General features: G+C 39.0%; 1 protein-coding gene across 2 annotated transcripts in view; it reads left to right on the top strand.

Moving 5' to 3' along the window:
• The first annotated feature begins 7,685 nt into the window (after nucleotides 1–7,685).
• The window catches only part of prtga (protogenin homolog a (Gallus gallus)), a 31,212-nt gene continuing 24,032 nt past the window's right edge, over nucleotides 7,686–14,865 (top strand). For both annotated transcript variants that reach the window (XM_032518659.1, XM_032518650.1), the window contains exons 1-2: nucleotides 7,686–7,864; nucleotides 9,336–9,638. In XM_032518659.1, coding sequence (XP_032374550.1) covers nucleotides 7,798–7,864; nucleotides 9,336–9,638 — 370 coding nt within the window. In that variant the 5' untranslated portion in view covers nucleotides 7,686–7,797. The remainder of the gene's footprint in view (nucleotides 7,865–9,335; nucleotides 9,639–14,865) is intronic.

Genomic DNA, 14,865 nt, shown 5'->3' with positions numbered 1-14,865 from the left:
TCACGGAGAGGTAAGCGAAATACTTTGCAGTTTAATGATGTTGTTGTTGTTGTAATGGGAGGGTTTGTGGTTTAACATTAAACTCTTTCCCTCGTATGGGTTTGTTATATTCCGGTTCTTGTTAGGTTGACCAAAAATAAAAGTTTGGCTGAAGTAAACAACTAACTTTAGTTAGTTTTCAACGTCGTTCCGCCATTGTGCTATGCTAGTCATGCAGTGAGCTGCTCCAAGTCTTTTCTGTTTAGTAAACTATTTGTGCACAAACCATGTTCTCAATGCTGAGTTTATGTGTTGAGCACCCCAGGTGAGACTTGGAGTAAAGTTTCATGTTGTGTCGAGCCTTCTTAGTGTTTTAAAAATGTTGATTTTGATGCTATCATAGAAGGGCCCGTAGTAGCACTCCCATTCAAAAGGGCGAGGCCAGAGTTGGGCTTTAATGGATTGCTTAATCTTTCCCTTTGTTTGCTGCGTGCACGACGTTTCTGCTTTGTTGCATTGTAAGTTTTGTGTAATCATGTTAAAATGCTTTTGTTTATGTTACAAATAAGATATCCGTTTTCGGTCTTTTTTTAATTAGTGTAGTACAGTACATAAATAAAGCCAAAATAATCAAAATCCTTAGTCCAGGTAGATAGGCAGCCATCTTGCAACGCACTTTAGCCAGTTATCGTCAAGCTGAGTGAAGGATACAGCAAGGGACGTAATGTGTTGCTACACAGCTGCAGTACTGGCTTTACACTATGCATTTCTGTGGATGCTGTGTCTCCCCATTACAAAGTATCTGGGGTACAATGCAGAAATCTTGTCACGTTCAATGTTTACACTGACTGTATACATTTTAAATATTTTTGCAATCAGTACAAATTGTATGATCTGTTATTTCAGATGAATCCGGATGGAGACATTTGAGGAGAAGATGGATTATCTGCTCATGCTCTACAGGAGCTCCATGTCACCTCGCTCTGCTCCAAATCACAGCGTGCCATTTGCCCAACAGCAGCTGGGCCAAATATCCAGTTAAAAAATATGGCTGTGTACAGGTAACCTATTGTGCTATACTATATGTAAATAAATAATTTTCTCTGTATGGAACTGCTTTTCTTCTTCTTTTTTTTGCACTACTGGATCACAAATGTTCTCTTAACATAGATTCCTACGCCAAAGCTGTGGACCGGTGTCGGCGGCTGAGGACACCGCATCCAGACAGAAGATGAAGCAGTGTCCAAAAAGGCAGCGCCGACGCCCAAGGAGGTTCATGACAGATTCTTCAAGCGATGGTAAGACCTTTATTATAGACTACATTTTTTCACATATTTCAAATCACAGATTTTGCAATGGGTACACGCTATATGGTCTCTGTATTACAGATGAATCTGTTGCACGACCAGATAAACTGTCCAGGACGGAGCGTGCGTCTGGAAGCCCTGTCTGGAAGTTAAAATTTATGTATGCATTTATATAAAACAGTCATATTTCTTAACATGGAACCAATGACAGTCAACATGGTGCATATCATGGGATTGTTCTAATGTTTGTCTCTTCCTGTCTTTTTTCAGCTCAGCAGATAACACTTCCTCCACCACCTGCATGTAAGTTGTTTTAATATATTTTGTCTGATATAAAGAATAGGTTCATATTTTGTAATGGCATGTGCAGGCAACCTATCAACTTCATCTTATAAAAAAAATCATATAATTTATTTTTATATGTATCAACCCATGCAGGAAACCAGCTGGTTGCCCAGAGCAGGATGAGTCTTTAGTGACCCTACCACGGACTGCCACTTCATCTTGGGACACAGTTGAAGGTACAGTTGCTTTGATTTTTGTATTTGCAAAGAAGTACAATTTAATGGCAAGGATCACTAGAGTAACACAACATTTTTGTTGTTTTAAACAGAAGAACTCACACAGAGGGAGGTGGCTCAGACATGGAGATCAAAATGAGAGGTAAGACTCAGGTTGCTCACGTGTTTGTATGTATGTATGTATGGATGTATGTATGTGTGTATGGAGAGGAGGAACAATATGGAAATTAAGTGGCCATAGTTCTGCCCTAAGACAAACACTATATAATTGCATAAAATCTAATATCTTAACTGAACTGACTTCTCTTACAAAATGAGATTGTACAAGCTCTACACTGTATGCATAATCTGTTACTATATGTTTTACAGCAATTTTTCCGGTCAACCTTCGGTGGTTGTACTGGAGGTGATGCCGTCCGCCGCATGCTGCTGATACAGTACAGCCTGCGGGGAAGAAAGACAAAGAAAGCCTTCCAGGACCTGGCTGTATGCAGGGTTATAACAGGCAGGTTTTATTTTATTCTTCACATTAGTATTATGCTTAGCTTGGCTGACAAGAGGTTTTAATTTGACCTATAACTTTGCTTCATTTTGACTTCTACTCTAGCGGCCTGCCAGAAAAACTTCCCTGCGCTGACTGCTGCAGAAGCGGAGGATTTGATTGGGCAAGTTCTGAAGTTTGCCCCACACACACGGTAAATTTAAGTTCTTCTGCATTATGTTCATAAGAAAGTTCATCAAAAAAATGTGTTAATGTGTTCATTCTTAGTATTACATGTCTAACTTTGTTTATTCTTTATAGGCCAGCTGAGAAGGACTGAGCCATGGGCCCTTTTTAACTTTTTTATTAATATGTTTTAGTGACTTATTTTGCACACACTTACAAACCCATCTTTATGCATCTTGCACTACATTTACACTACAATCCTTATCTTTGTTGTTTGTTTTTTCAGTTGTTTGAATATTAAAGTTTTGAAATGCCATCAAGTTTGCTGTTCATTCCTTCCTACTAATATAACTTTTGTATGTATGTACGTGTGTATTTACAGTACATACATACACACATAGAGTATGGGTGTTGTTTAAAGGTTAGGGGAATAAGCTTTTCTTAACGTTCTGGGAACGTTCCCTGAAGGTTGTTTTGGTTGTAGTTTGGTTGTCTGCTGGTTTATTGGAAGGTTTTCTTAACGTTCTGGGAAACGTTCGTTTTTGGTTACAGCGAACGTTCCCCTAACGTTAAGAGACCGTTCCGTAACGTTCGCTGAGGGTTGCAACGCTAAGGGAACGTTCCCTAACGTCGCTAAAGGTTTGCAACGTTAAGGGAACGTTCCCCTAACGTTCGCTAAAGGTTGCAACTTTTAGAGAACGTTAGGAGAACGTTCCGAGAACGTTCGCGATAACCAAAAACGAACGTTCCCGGAACGTTAAGAAAACCTTCCAATTAACCAGCAGACAACCAAACTACAACCAAAAAAACCTTCAGGGAACGTTCCCACAACCAAAAACGAACGTTCCAGAACGTTCTGGGAACCAAAAATTGTTAGCTGGGTCCAGTCTCTGAAAGCACAATAGTCGATCACAAGTGGCTCAACAGGTAAAACATAGATAAACTCATCTTTCAGAAATTTGACCGACCGGGTTGACACTTCAGCGTGAGAAATCGGGGGGTGTGGGCGTGTGCGCGTGTGAAACCAGTCAAATGCGTGTGTCTCACGGCCAATGCGTGAGAGTTGGCAGCCCTGTAACTGTCTAAACTTGTGAAAAGCCGAACATCCTCTCCTGAACTGTGCTTCACTTTCCCTCCAATATTATTATCAACATAACAAAGACACATGGACTCGGTTGAGCCCAAAAGCCATATTTGGCAGGACCAGTGGCTGAGACTGAGAAAAGTCTGACTCCAAATACTAGACAAGTCTGAGACCATAGAAAAACGGTCTTGAGTCCAAGACTGGACTCGAGTACTACAGCCCTGGCCTCTGCAATGGCATCAGCATTACTGTGTTGTGCTGTGCTCTTGTTTGCCACTCTGCTTTAAATAACTCTGACAACCACACAGTAGTAGAATATCGGAGTTGGAACCATGTAAAACAAAATATGGCTAGGTTGGGCCAGGAGCTACACTTTAACCCACCATCTCCGTCTAGCCGATCATGTGACTCAGCAGTCATTCCTAGTTTTGTTGGCTAGCATATTTTAGTCTGTCATGATCTTACTAATGTAGCACCTATATTACTTTAGTGTTTTACATTGTTTTATACCGTACATGGTACATTACAAATCAACCATATTCTGGAGAAAGCAACACTAAATCCCTTTTTGTTTTCCATGAAAATTTAAAAACACGGCAAAAAATGTCAGCAAAAGGTGACAAAAGGTTTGTCAGTGGCTTAAAACACTAACCCAAAACCATCCATTAATTAGGTAGGCCTAATTATAATTGAATTTATTAATGCTTAAATTAAATATACTGTATATGAATTAATGTATGTTGTGAGTTACCGCTGTACCATTGTAGCTTGTAGTTCACTGTTTGACTCAGCCCTATAGCAGTATGCAGTATACACAGCAGAACAGACCTGTGCAACTAACACTGATATCTTGCTTCCATCATTTCAGAATTTTCTTAATCAAGTTTTTTAATCCAGAGATGTACTGTTTCTTTTTTGGATGGCACATTTTTTTGTTTGTATAGATGTAGGTGTCTGTAGTACTGAATTGTTCCAGCTGAGGGAGATGAAGCACATTGTATTCTTCCTGATTGGCATCACCCAACTTTTAAACATTTAAACTAACACCCATTGAACAAAATTGGTTTGTTTCAAACGGTATTGCGCAGGAAAACATTGAATCTTCTCTTTAAATATTCTGCTTTTTTATGTTCCAACTGTTACCTGCCGTTCATGGGTTTTGTTATGGGATTTATCTTAAATTACATTTCACTGCATAGCAGAGCTGGAAGGACAGCTTGATTGTTGATAACTGAACTGCAGTCAAATATAAATCTGTTATCTTTCCTGTGTGCTTGTTGACTTACAGTATAGGGCAGTGGTTCATAAGAGCAGGGTGTGAGGAGATAGCCTGGTCATAGCCTTTTGTGTGACTCAGCTGAACAGCCACAATCCTATGTTCTCCACAACCCCCCTGTTGTGGCACTAAAAGCCCCTCCCCTCCACAGGGGTCAGTGGAAAGGTCGCACACGATTCAGGCCAGCCTTTTGGACACTTCTGGGGGTCAGTGGGGATGGGCATGTATAATAGCAGCAAGACACAGGCCTTAGCCAATGGCAGCAGGTCCTGGGAAAGCGGGCTCTCCTTTACCCACAACCTTACCAACATTCATACCCTCGACAATGACTTTTACTCCATTGATCCGGCCGCAGAGCTTGACCCGAGTTCACATGCAGGCCGGCCTTCACTCCACCTACAAACTGTGCCATGTTGGCAGGTGCCGAAACTGAATTTGATTAATTAAACACCCTGGGGAGAGCCTTACTGACCATAAATGAGGCCAAGTTCTCACTTTCTCACGTTATGTAAGAGAGCAGCCTGCAATCTGCTACGAGGCTATGGACTATTATTTGGTTATATATATATATATATTAAAAGTACTTTACATGGAAACATAATAAGCTAAAATGTTGGAAGAGGTTAGGTTTTTGATTTATTGTATACTATTTTGAGATCATTCTTCGAATGAATTTGAGAATTTTACATTGTTTAACCAGTTATTATTACATTTACATTTTATGTAAACACACTTTTGCATATTTCTTTATGCAGATAACTATGAAAAATAACACATTTAGTTCCAGAGGACACTTGGAACTGATTTGTTTTGAAATGAGTTGACTTGTTCTGAATAAAGTTACACCAGAGTTCTAATTAAAACTAATCCTGGTTTTGGTTTCAAATTTAGGAAAGAGTCAAAACTCTGATGTTAAGAAAAAAGTAAAGAAATCTTGATGGTGACGATTTCTTTGTCTTTTTTATCGCCTTTTACTAAATTTGTTTTGGGGAAACAAACAAATTTAGCCCCCACCTAAAATTCAGTTCATTGAGGCAGTTTGAACCTTTGGACATAGGATCCTCCGTTTTTTAAAATATACACAACAACATACATACATACAACATACATACATAACATACATACAATTTTGAATGTACCTTAAACATATTGTTAACAACCTTTGAAACAGTGACACAGTTAGGTTATAAGTAGTATTTCTGCATAATTTTTTATTTAGAAGTGCAGTTTTTCTTGACCAAATCAGCACTTGGTGTTTTGTTCTTCTGATTGAGTGGACATCACAGCTGAGCTGTGGTCCTGCTGCTGAAAAAAGGTTCACACAGGGGGGGGCTTTCCACAATAAGTGATGGACATTGGATCAATATCGACATTGACACGGCAGCTGTCCTGCTGCTATGAATGCTTCCTCTTAATTGCAGGATCCAGTTATAACGGACAAACTCATTTCCATTAACATTATATTTCAGTCTGTAGAGACCATAAAGTGCAGTTGGTCTCTGATACTGAGGGATCTGCTCTCATCAATACAGCTTCAATTGTATTGATAAGGAAGAGTAAAAGGGTCTTGGGTAAAAGGGAAAATGTAAAAGGGCAAATGAGATAAACAATATCAGTGTACAAGTGTTAAACTCCCATTGTTACAAACACACACAGTTTAGTAGCTGGGTGACCCTAAGTGTAATGCAATTGATAGATTTTTGTGGTTCCGGTGATACACCTTACAGAAAAGAACGTAAAACGCAAGAGTTTGACTACTGAAAGGATTTACTGTAAAACACCACCAATACAAACAAATATATAATTTTTGCAGAAAAGTATCTTTTTTATTAGTATACCCCATCTTTATATACTTAACATCTAGAGATATACTGTACATAATAACACTAAATAATTACCATTTAATGCCATTTTGTGAGATGTTATCAAGGCTGGATTTGCACCTAGTCGAAGTGGGGAACTTCCCTGGAACCCCAGACCATCAGTTGCCTTGAAGGCCTCATATTTTTTATTCAAATTGTTTTTTTTTTGATTAATTAGACATTAGATTGGTACTGTGCTAAATTAAAGCATAACATCTGAACTGAAATTGAACTGAATTTAAGCGTTCATGTCTATCTGTCTTATAAAGGAGCCTTGTGGAAAAAGTGCATGTCCCTGAAAACATTAAGCGTAAATTAAGGGAAAACTTGGGGGCCCATGTGTAATTTTTGCCCTTCTAGCAGGTTAACCTGGCCATTAACAGGCAGACTTCACCCCACTAGTTTGCGAGCAATATATTTTACTTTATACTTCACTACATTTATCTGACAGCTGCAGTTAGTTACTACTTATCAGATAAACACAAGTGTTTTACATTCAACATGAGAAATGTTTATACAATATGTCACATCACGCCAAAAAGTATCACAAAGTAGTCAGATCTAGTGCTGGAATACCTTCAACATCAGTGTAGCTGCATACTATTTATATATTAACTTGAGTATATTTTACTGCCAATATCTTTGTGTATTTTTTTGTTTAGAGAACTTGCAAAACTTTGTATTTGTATGTATGTATATAATGTGTAATCATGTGTGCATAGGCTATATTGTAATCATTATTTTTCCATCATTAGCAGTATAATCTTAGGTAGGTAAAAGACAACTTGCTATGATCAAACAGGTAACGTCAACTCCGACAACATCTGGATCAGAGCTGAAGTTTATCTACATGCGGACGTGGATGCACGAGTTTAGGAGGTGTGACTGTCTTCTCTGTGTACAGATAACGCTAGGTGGCGCTGGACTAAAAGCATCATTAAGACCTGCAGACATGATAACCTGACTAATGTCCATCCCAGAGAAGGGAAATTAATACTCCCGCAGCTCCCACAGCTCCTGCTCCTCAGTAGCAGCGCAGTTCACGTGGAGAACACAACTATGAGAGAGTAGCTAGCATGCACTGACATTTAATGTAACTAAATGGCGCCTGTCAAAAGGAAATTATATCAGCGGTTGCTGTTCTTTGTGGTTTTCCTTCCAATCTCAGGTATGGAACGTTTTCAGTTATATGTTGTAAGATATTTAAAACACTAGCTAGCTAACAAACTGTTAGGAACATCACTCGGACTAATTTACCGGTACACGTTTGACTAGATCCTCAACAGGAGCTGACTGCAAACCTTTAAAGTAAAGTTTAGCTAATTAACGTCACCACTTAGCTAGCTAGTTTAAAGCACCTCTGTAACTTAACGTTATGAACCAAGTCGGCGTCCTGCAGAGAATCTGTCATGTTTTTGCTAGCTAGTTAACATTAATTCAACTGTCAGTTTACTTTCAAACTTGGGCATTTTATTCTTCAAATGTTTGCCGTCAGCTATTCACGTTAGGTTTGATATAAATAATAAAGCTTTATTGCAGACACAGGTCCATATTACACATCATACAGTATAAAAAGAAGATATATCAAATAGGCTAGTTAACAGTTATAATATTTTCCAGCAGTGGTTACTCTAACTGTTAGAAGGAATGTTAATTTAAATATAGTTACACAATTCAATACTGTTCTAAATTACAGATAAATATAAAGAGATACTATTAAGGGTCTAAAAAAAGCTGTGAATATCCAAAGAAATTGCCACATCTAACGGTCATATTGATGCTTAAAATGAGAAGCAAGAGTAAGAGTCAAGTGACTTTGATTAATTTATATTGTTAAGTATTTAGTTACAGTGTGACTATTTGATCTTTTTAGCAGGATTATCCAATTACAGAGCTGAAATGACTGATCAGTATGTCAGTCCACAACAATTTAATATTAAACGCTGGTTTTATTGATATACGGCTCAGGAAAGACTGAAGAGACCTATAATGACCATGCTTTATGAATGGTCCCCTCCTTTGTTTTGGGAGAAAATGTTGCAGGTTGTCATGTTAGAAGTTGAAAGTAAATTAGTGCAATGTATTCTGTTGATATATTAAAGTATATCCTGGCATCTTATCCTTAAGAATGACACTGTGTCTTTATGTTAGGTCTATAAAGGTCACATTAATGACACATTACATTAAGCTCATGCTTAGAGTTTAGTAATAGGTTTCTGTGTAAACTAAAGGGACTAATATGATCAACAGTTTCACCTTCAGGTTGTGGCTTTATGAGCCATACGTAATTGGATTAAAGTGGTGCTGAAAGAAAGCTAAAATAAAAAAATATTTATATATTACTGTACAGGTAGCCCTCCAAGCCTCTCAAATGTGATATTTCACCTTAGTACAGCGTTTTAATTTGTGTGACAATCTGAGACTATGAACACAGAAAATACCCATCCAGAGGATACTGAGCCACAGTCTTCAATATGTGTAAATACTCACTGAAAACTCACCTTTCAAATTAGTTTAAGTCAGTAGTTAGGTCTGTGTGTAAATACTTTAAATGTTTGACTGGACTCCTGTTAGTGCTGGCCCCATGCTAATAACCACCTTCCTTCAACCTCACATACTTTTCTTCTCTCTTTCTACAGGTGTTTTATGCTTTAGCGAGTTATTTTTCATCAAAGAGCCCCATGATGTCACTGTCATACGGAGAGAAGCTGTTGTTTTGGACTGTCAGGCGCACGGAGAGTCGCCTATCAACGTCAGATGGCTCAAGAACGGAGTAAAAGTGTTGGAGAACGAACGGGTGTACCTGCTCTCCAATGGCTCCCTTTATATTTCCGAGGTGGAGAGCAGAAGAGGAGACAAATCAGATGAAGGGCTCTATCAGTGCCTTGCTCAGAACAAATACGGCGCAATCCTGAGCCAGAAAGCCCGTCTTACAATCGCAAGTGAGTATCATGCTGGAGTTACATTAGAAACATAACAGTGTTGAGGACATGAGATTGTATGTAGGTGATGGACCACTAATCATTTGCAGCAGAGTCTGATGTTTTGTATTCTGGCTGTTTGCACCATTTACTTGTAATAGTTACTGGGTGAGATTTAAATCTCCCTGCAGGAATCATCCAAAGGGATTTCAATTTATGCACATTACTGTTTATTTTATTTATTTAGTTTTTTTGCTGCTCAGTGTTGCATTAGAGGCAGCTTTGATTGTAGCAGTGGAGGAAGAGGGACAAGGTCTTCAAAGTTAGAGCTTCCAAAAGATGCTGTTTGGAAAGGGGAATATGCCCATTGGTGTGTTAATGAAGGGGCAGCAGATTTAAAAGGTCAGGAGCTGTCCAGGATACCAGCTCTCCAATGCTAAAGAGCAGATGACCCCTATTCACAGGCTGGGGCTTTCATGTTATTGCACCCTGATCGGTTGAGGAATTGTTCTTTTGGAATGCTTTCTCCTCCAGTGCTGTGCGAGTTGGCCTCGTATTTTAAAGGGGGGAGTAGAGAAGCTTCAGGCAGAGTTGGTCTTTTGGGACCTTACATCCCCTCCTCCCACATGATGGGGCATGCATCTTGTTGTGCCACTTTTGCAGAATGAATGTTAACCCTTTTACCCTGCATGCAAGTTGTTCCCCTCTACTAAAACTTGCATTGTCAACATTGCTATAATTTAATTTTAATGAAGCAGAAAGTACCTGTTAATGAAATAGAAAGTACCAGTTTTGCATTTCCTGGGATATTAATCCCAGATGTTGAGAAGATTCAAGTAATAGAGAAACGATAGCTGAATTGCCAAAGATAAGATGATTTTCTCAATTTAATTTAATTTAAAGAAATATAGTGGTCTCCTCTTATGTAAGACATGGTTTTCTTTCCTCTATGCCCAGCATAAATCACCTATACAGATTAATGGGAGCTTGATAACATTGCCCGCAATTTCTTAAGAATTGTTAATGAACTTAGGTGTGTGCATAACTGTATTCTGAAGTTGTACTAAACTATATGTGATGCCCTCTGGTAGAGATCCCAGTCGTAACTCTGATAATTTCTGGTACTTAAAAAGTTTATATAATTTATTAATTAATTTAGTGGTTTATCTGCTTTATAGTTTGAAGTTAAGAGGTGATAAAGTCTGCCAGTAAGCTTTACTAGTTTGTTTTAAAATGGCACTTAGACCTGCTTGAGGGTCTATCTGGAAGCTCATAAAATTTGCACATACCTGAGAAATGCTCAGTTGAAGGACACAGAGATAGCAATGGGGGTTGTTGTGAGTGGTGTGCCCACACAAATACGCACACACACACACAAATGTGAATTGTCGTTTCCCAGTACCACTGCCTGACCCCGAGTGTCTAAATGACCAAACTTTATTGCGGGTCTTACCAGGTCAGTAGGGGCTGGACGCTTTGCACCGAATTTTTTTTCTGCCTCAGCACTCCGATAGAAGAGTGAAAAGCTTTTCACTCTGACCGTTTTTGTCCACATTGCCCCCTTGCTGGCAAAAGAAAAGAGTTTGTCAATTGTTTGTCCTCAAATCAGTGGACAGAACAGCTGGACCAGTTCACCACTGAAAGACTAATTACATTCATTTTAAAATTGAAACATCAGAGATTGATTCTAAGTTTACAATTTACAATCTGATTGAAAAGTCAGGGTGGCAATCATCATTTAACAGCATTTAACAGGCTCTCTTTTTCAAACCTGCCAACTGCCTGCCCTACTCAGTCTGCTTTGAGATTTTGGCAATGTGTGGTCATTTGTTTTGGTTTTTCTAATTTTAGCTGTACATGAATAGTGTAACATGCCATGCTAGTCCTTTAGAAGATTTGGTAAGAAAGACAATGTTTTATGTATGCAGGAATAGTACCCTTGGTGAGCTTTTTAATCGTATGCTTATGTGTTGAAGCTTTGGACCTGCTAGTTGTTCTTTGAGGAATGTGATGGTGATGGGGGTAACCTTAAACATTGGGTTTGCTAAAGCACAAAGGTGAAAAAGGATTTGGCCTCGATGAAAAGGAATGTGACACACAAGCCTCACCATGTGACTTTTGTCAACAGACTTCAGATTGATGGGGATTTCAGTAGAGGGATTGCCTCCTGAGTTAGCTTCCTGTTTTGGCCACCATGTGATCACAGGTACATAAGGATAATACTGAGGAAAATGTCAGATTTTCACATTAACCTTTACAGGTATGGCTCAGTTGTGGCCCCAATGTTGGTGTAAATTAGGCAGTCAGATGGTGTAAATTGTCCAAGGATGTCAAGTTGTATGCATGTTTTGCAGTGATGCAGGTTTTTTGACATGATGGTTTAAAGAAAAGCATTTACAAGTTGGTTATGGTCATGCTGTGTTGTACACTGGCATTATTGTGCAGTACAAGCTGGGGACAAAACACCAGCTCCACTACTTTGTAAAAAGTAGATGCTTGGGCCTGTATTGGACTTGGCTTTATTGAAAACTCAGCTGTGTTACATAACAATATGTGTTGCATTCCCACAGATGGATATGTATTTATTTATAATTACATCACAGATTTTTTTTAACATAACATTACCCACAAAAAGCTTAACTTGTATGCTCTTGCTACTTGATGAATGACAAGTAATTTAGTCAAGTGCTTGTTTTGTGGTGACCACTTAATTTGCATCTGTCATTGAGAGTAATCTGTTTGAATGATGCACTCCTCTAGCTCGGGTAGGGAGTATGTCATCCTCATAGATACAGATCTTACGTATCTCTTCTACAGAGTATTATTCACTTTATTCATATTTAAAGCTGGGACCAGAATGAGCTTTAAATAAGTTAGTTGAAGGAGCTGCTGCTGTTTATGTAAAAAGTTTATTTATCCTTACTGGTGTGTCCACAGAAAGCCAGGGCAGGACCACAGCAGCATTATTTTTAGTTGCTAAAGAACGATACTGGCCCGGCACAATTAGAAACCCCAATAAGAGGAAAGCAAACCTTGAAAGTGTGGGCTGTGGTGTGAATAAATAAAATTGCCTGAAGTGAGACAACTCAAAGCCTGGAATCTTGTTTTTCTCCTCTGCTGGACATGAAAGGTTACCATGGTTCCCCTGAACGGCAGGCCCAGAGGTCAAAGGTTTCTTTATATTGTTCAATAGATGGAGGGCAGTGAGACAGAGCACAGGACCTAAATCTTTACTACAATGCTCATCTAGTTTTATCATGGGGTGTACTTTTGTACTTTTGTACTTTTCTCTCTCATTTGTAGTATTATAACACAACTTTTATTTTGTTATCTGCCATCAACTTATTTTTCTAATACACCATGACAAAGTATAAAACTGAACAGAATGGAACAATTGACTTCTTCAGCTTCATGTTATGATATGGAGATAATAGACAATGAAGCCTCTGTGTGTGGTGAGTGAAGAGTTGCTGTTGAATGATTGGAAAACCTTTTAGCAGAGATAAGGGGTTGGAGGAGGGGATGACTTCTCCTTCCAACACCGCTCCCCCACCTCCCGCTCGGTGCTTTCAGAGGCCATGCTGCTCATGGGAATAGTTCTTTGTCAGCCAGGCCAGTGGTCACTTGACTGTCCTGCAGCCTGGGTAGCAGCAGCACATCTGCCAGCCAGCTAGTGATTGATTTGTAGGGTTTTCAGCTTTGCATTCTTCTCTTTCTTGCTTATCACTCCTCTTTCTTTTCCAAGAGCCTTTTACTAATGTTCATTGGGGTCACTGGTCATGGTAAATAGCAGTGTTTGTAGTAGGAGTTGTGGAATGAGTAAATGTAGAATTCTTTTAATTTTGGTGTAACCATGTGGTGCACTCCAGTTCGCAGGAATAGGACACATAAGAAAAACTTTTCAGGGTTGTTTCAGTGATTCAATGAAGGTTTTAAGATGCTGAAAACCATCAATTTAGCATGCAGACTGCAGGATCAGGAGAAGATGATCAATTTTAATGTCTCCCTCTCTCCCAAAAGATTGGGCCCTAGGAGGGCTGGGTTGTGGATGATGGTTGGGGGCCACCAAAGCCATCCACATATAGCTAAACATAGCATAACAGAACACAAATGGCTTCTCTCATCCAAAACGTTAAAACCAGATTGAAGTGAACGTACTGTCATTGACTGTTAATGACAACATTTCCGTTTGTTAGGAAGTTGAAGAATTACTTTAGATGTGGATATCTTCTCAGATTTTTCTTTTAAGTAAAAACAGTTTGACAATTTGTCATGGCACTGTGTGCAGTTTATTACCTTAACTGAATAAGAACTACATGTAGGAAATAGAAAGTGTATATTTAATATGAGATTAAAATGTGGTTTGGTGTTTATCACTATGACAGCGCTGTCAGTGTTTGAAGCTCACATGCAGGTAGACTATGCTGTGCTGTGTCTTGACTAAGAAAGTAACCACAGTAACCAGAAGAGAGAGGGCTAAACTAAGTCCCGGTATTTGTAAGTCCTGAAATGGGAACCGGCCATTAAGTGAACCTTTGTTTGGGCCTGACTTGTTCACTGACCTTCAGTTTGTTGAGCTGCTAGCGATCGGTAGGCCCATCTGTTGCAAATATATCTTTACTTTTCAGGTTTGGACTGTAGGGAGAATGTACTGTAATAAACCGGGAAGGCATGTGGGTACATATTTGTGTATCTTTAGCTTGATTTCTGGACATTGCTGTCACTTTATGTCAAGCACGCAATTAGTTTTAACATTGTGATTCAACATGCAACAGCTGGACCACATGTATTGTTTTATTTGTTGTGCTAGCAGCAACTGGCAGATGTCATCTATAGAGCAGAAAAAAATATTACAAAACAGCATTTTAAGAAAATGCAGCTGGAGAACAAAGTGAGTAATTTCTAGGCATGTTGCAGGGCAGCGTTGTGAGCAGTTGTCCTGGTTTGGGGTGGTCATATAGGGGCTCATAGTTTGGTGCTAGCCAGGATTTGTGGAGGTCAGAGGTTAGAGGTGAGATAGCTGGGAAGTCAGAACTGTTCCTTCATGCTTTTAGGGAATAGGCTGAGGAATTTCTTCTTCTAGTCTTCTAGTTGGCAACAATGTTATGGCAAACAAGACCCAAGGTTTTAAACTCATATATTTTGGTGGAATACAATACATTTTTTTTAAATATTTAGTAACACAATACACAACACTGCAACACGGAATGAAGATAATTAAAGGAAAGCACAAACAGCTTTTCATATT

The sequence above is a fragment of the Etheostoma spectabile genome, chromosome 1 (genome assembly GCF_008692095.1).
Source record: "Etheostoma spectabile isolate EspeVRDwgs_2016 chromosome 1, UIUC_Espe_1.0, whole genome shotgun sequence".
In the NCBI taxonomy this organism is placed as follows: Eukaryota; Metazoa; Chordata; class Actinopteri; order Perciformes; family Percidae; genus Etheostoma; species Etheostoma spectabile.
The sequence above is the reverse complement of the archived record's forward strand: the minus strand, read 5'-3'. Positions and strand labels throughout refer to the sequence as shown.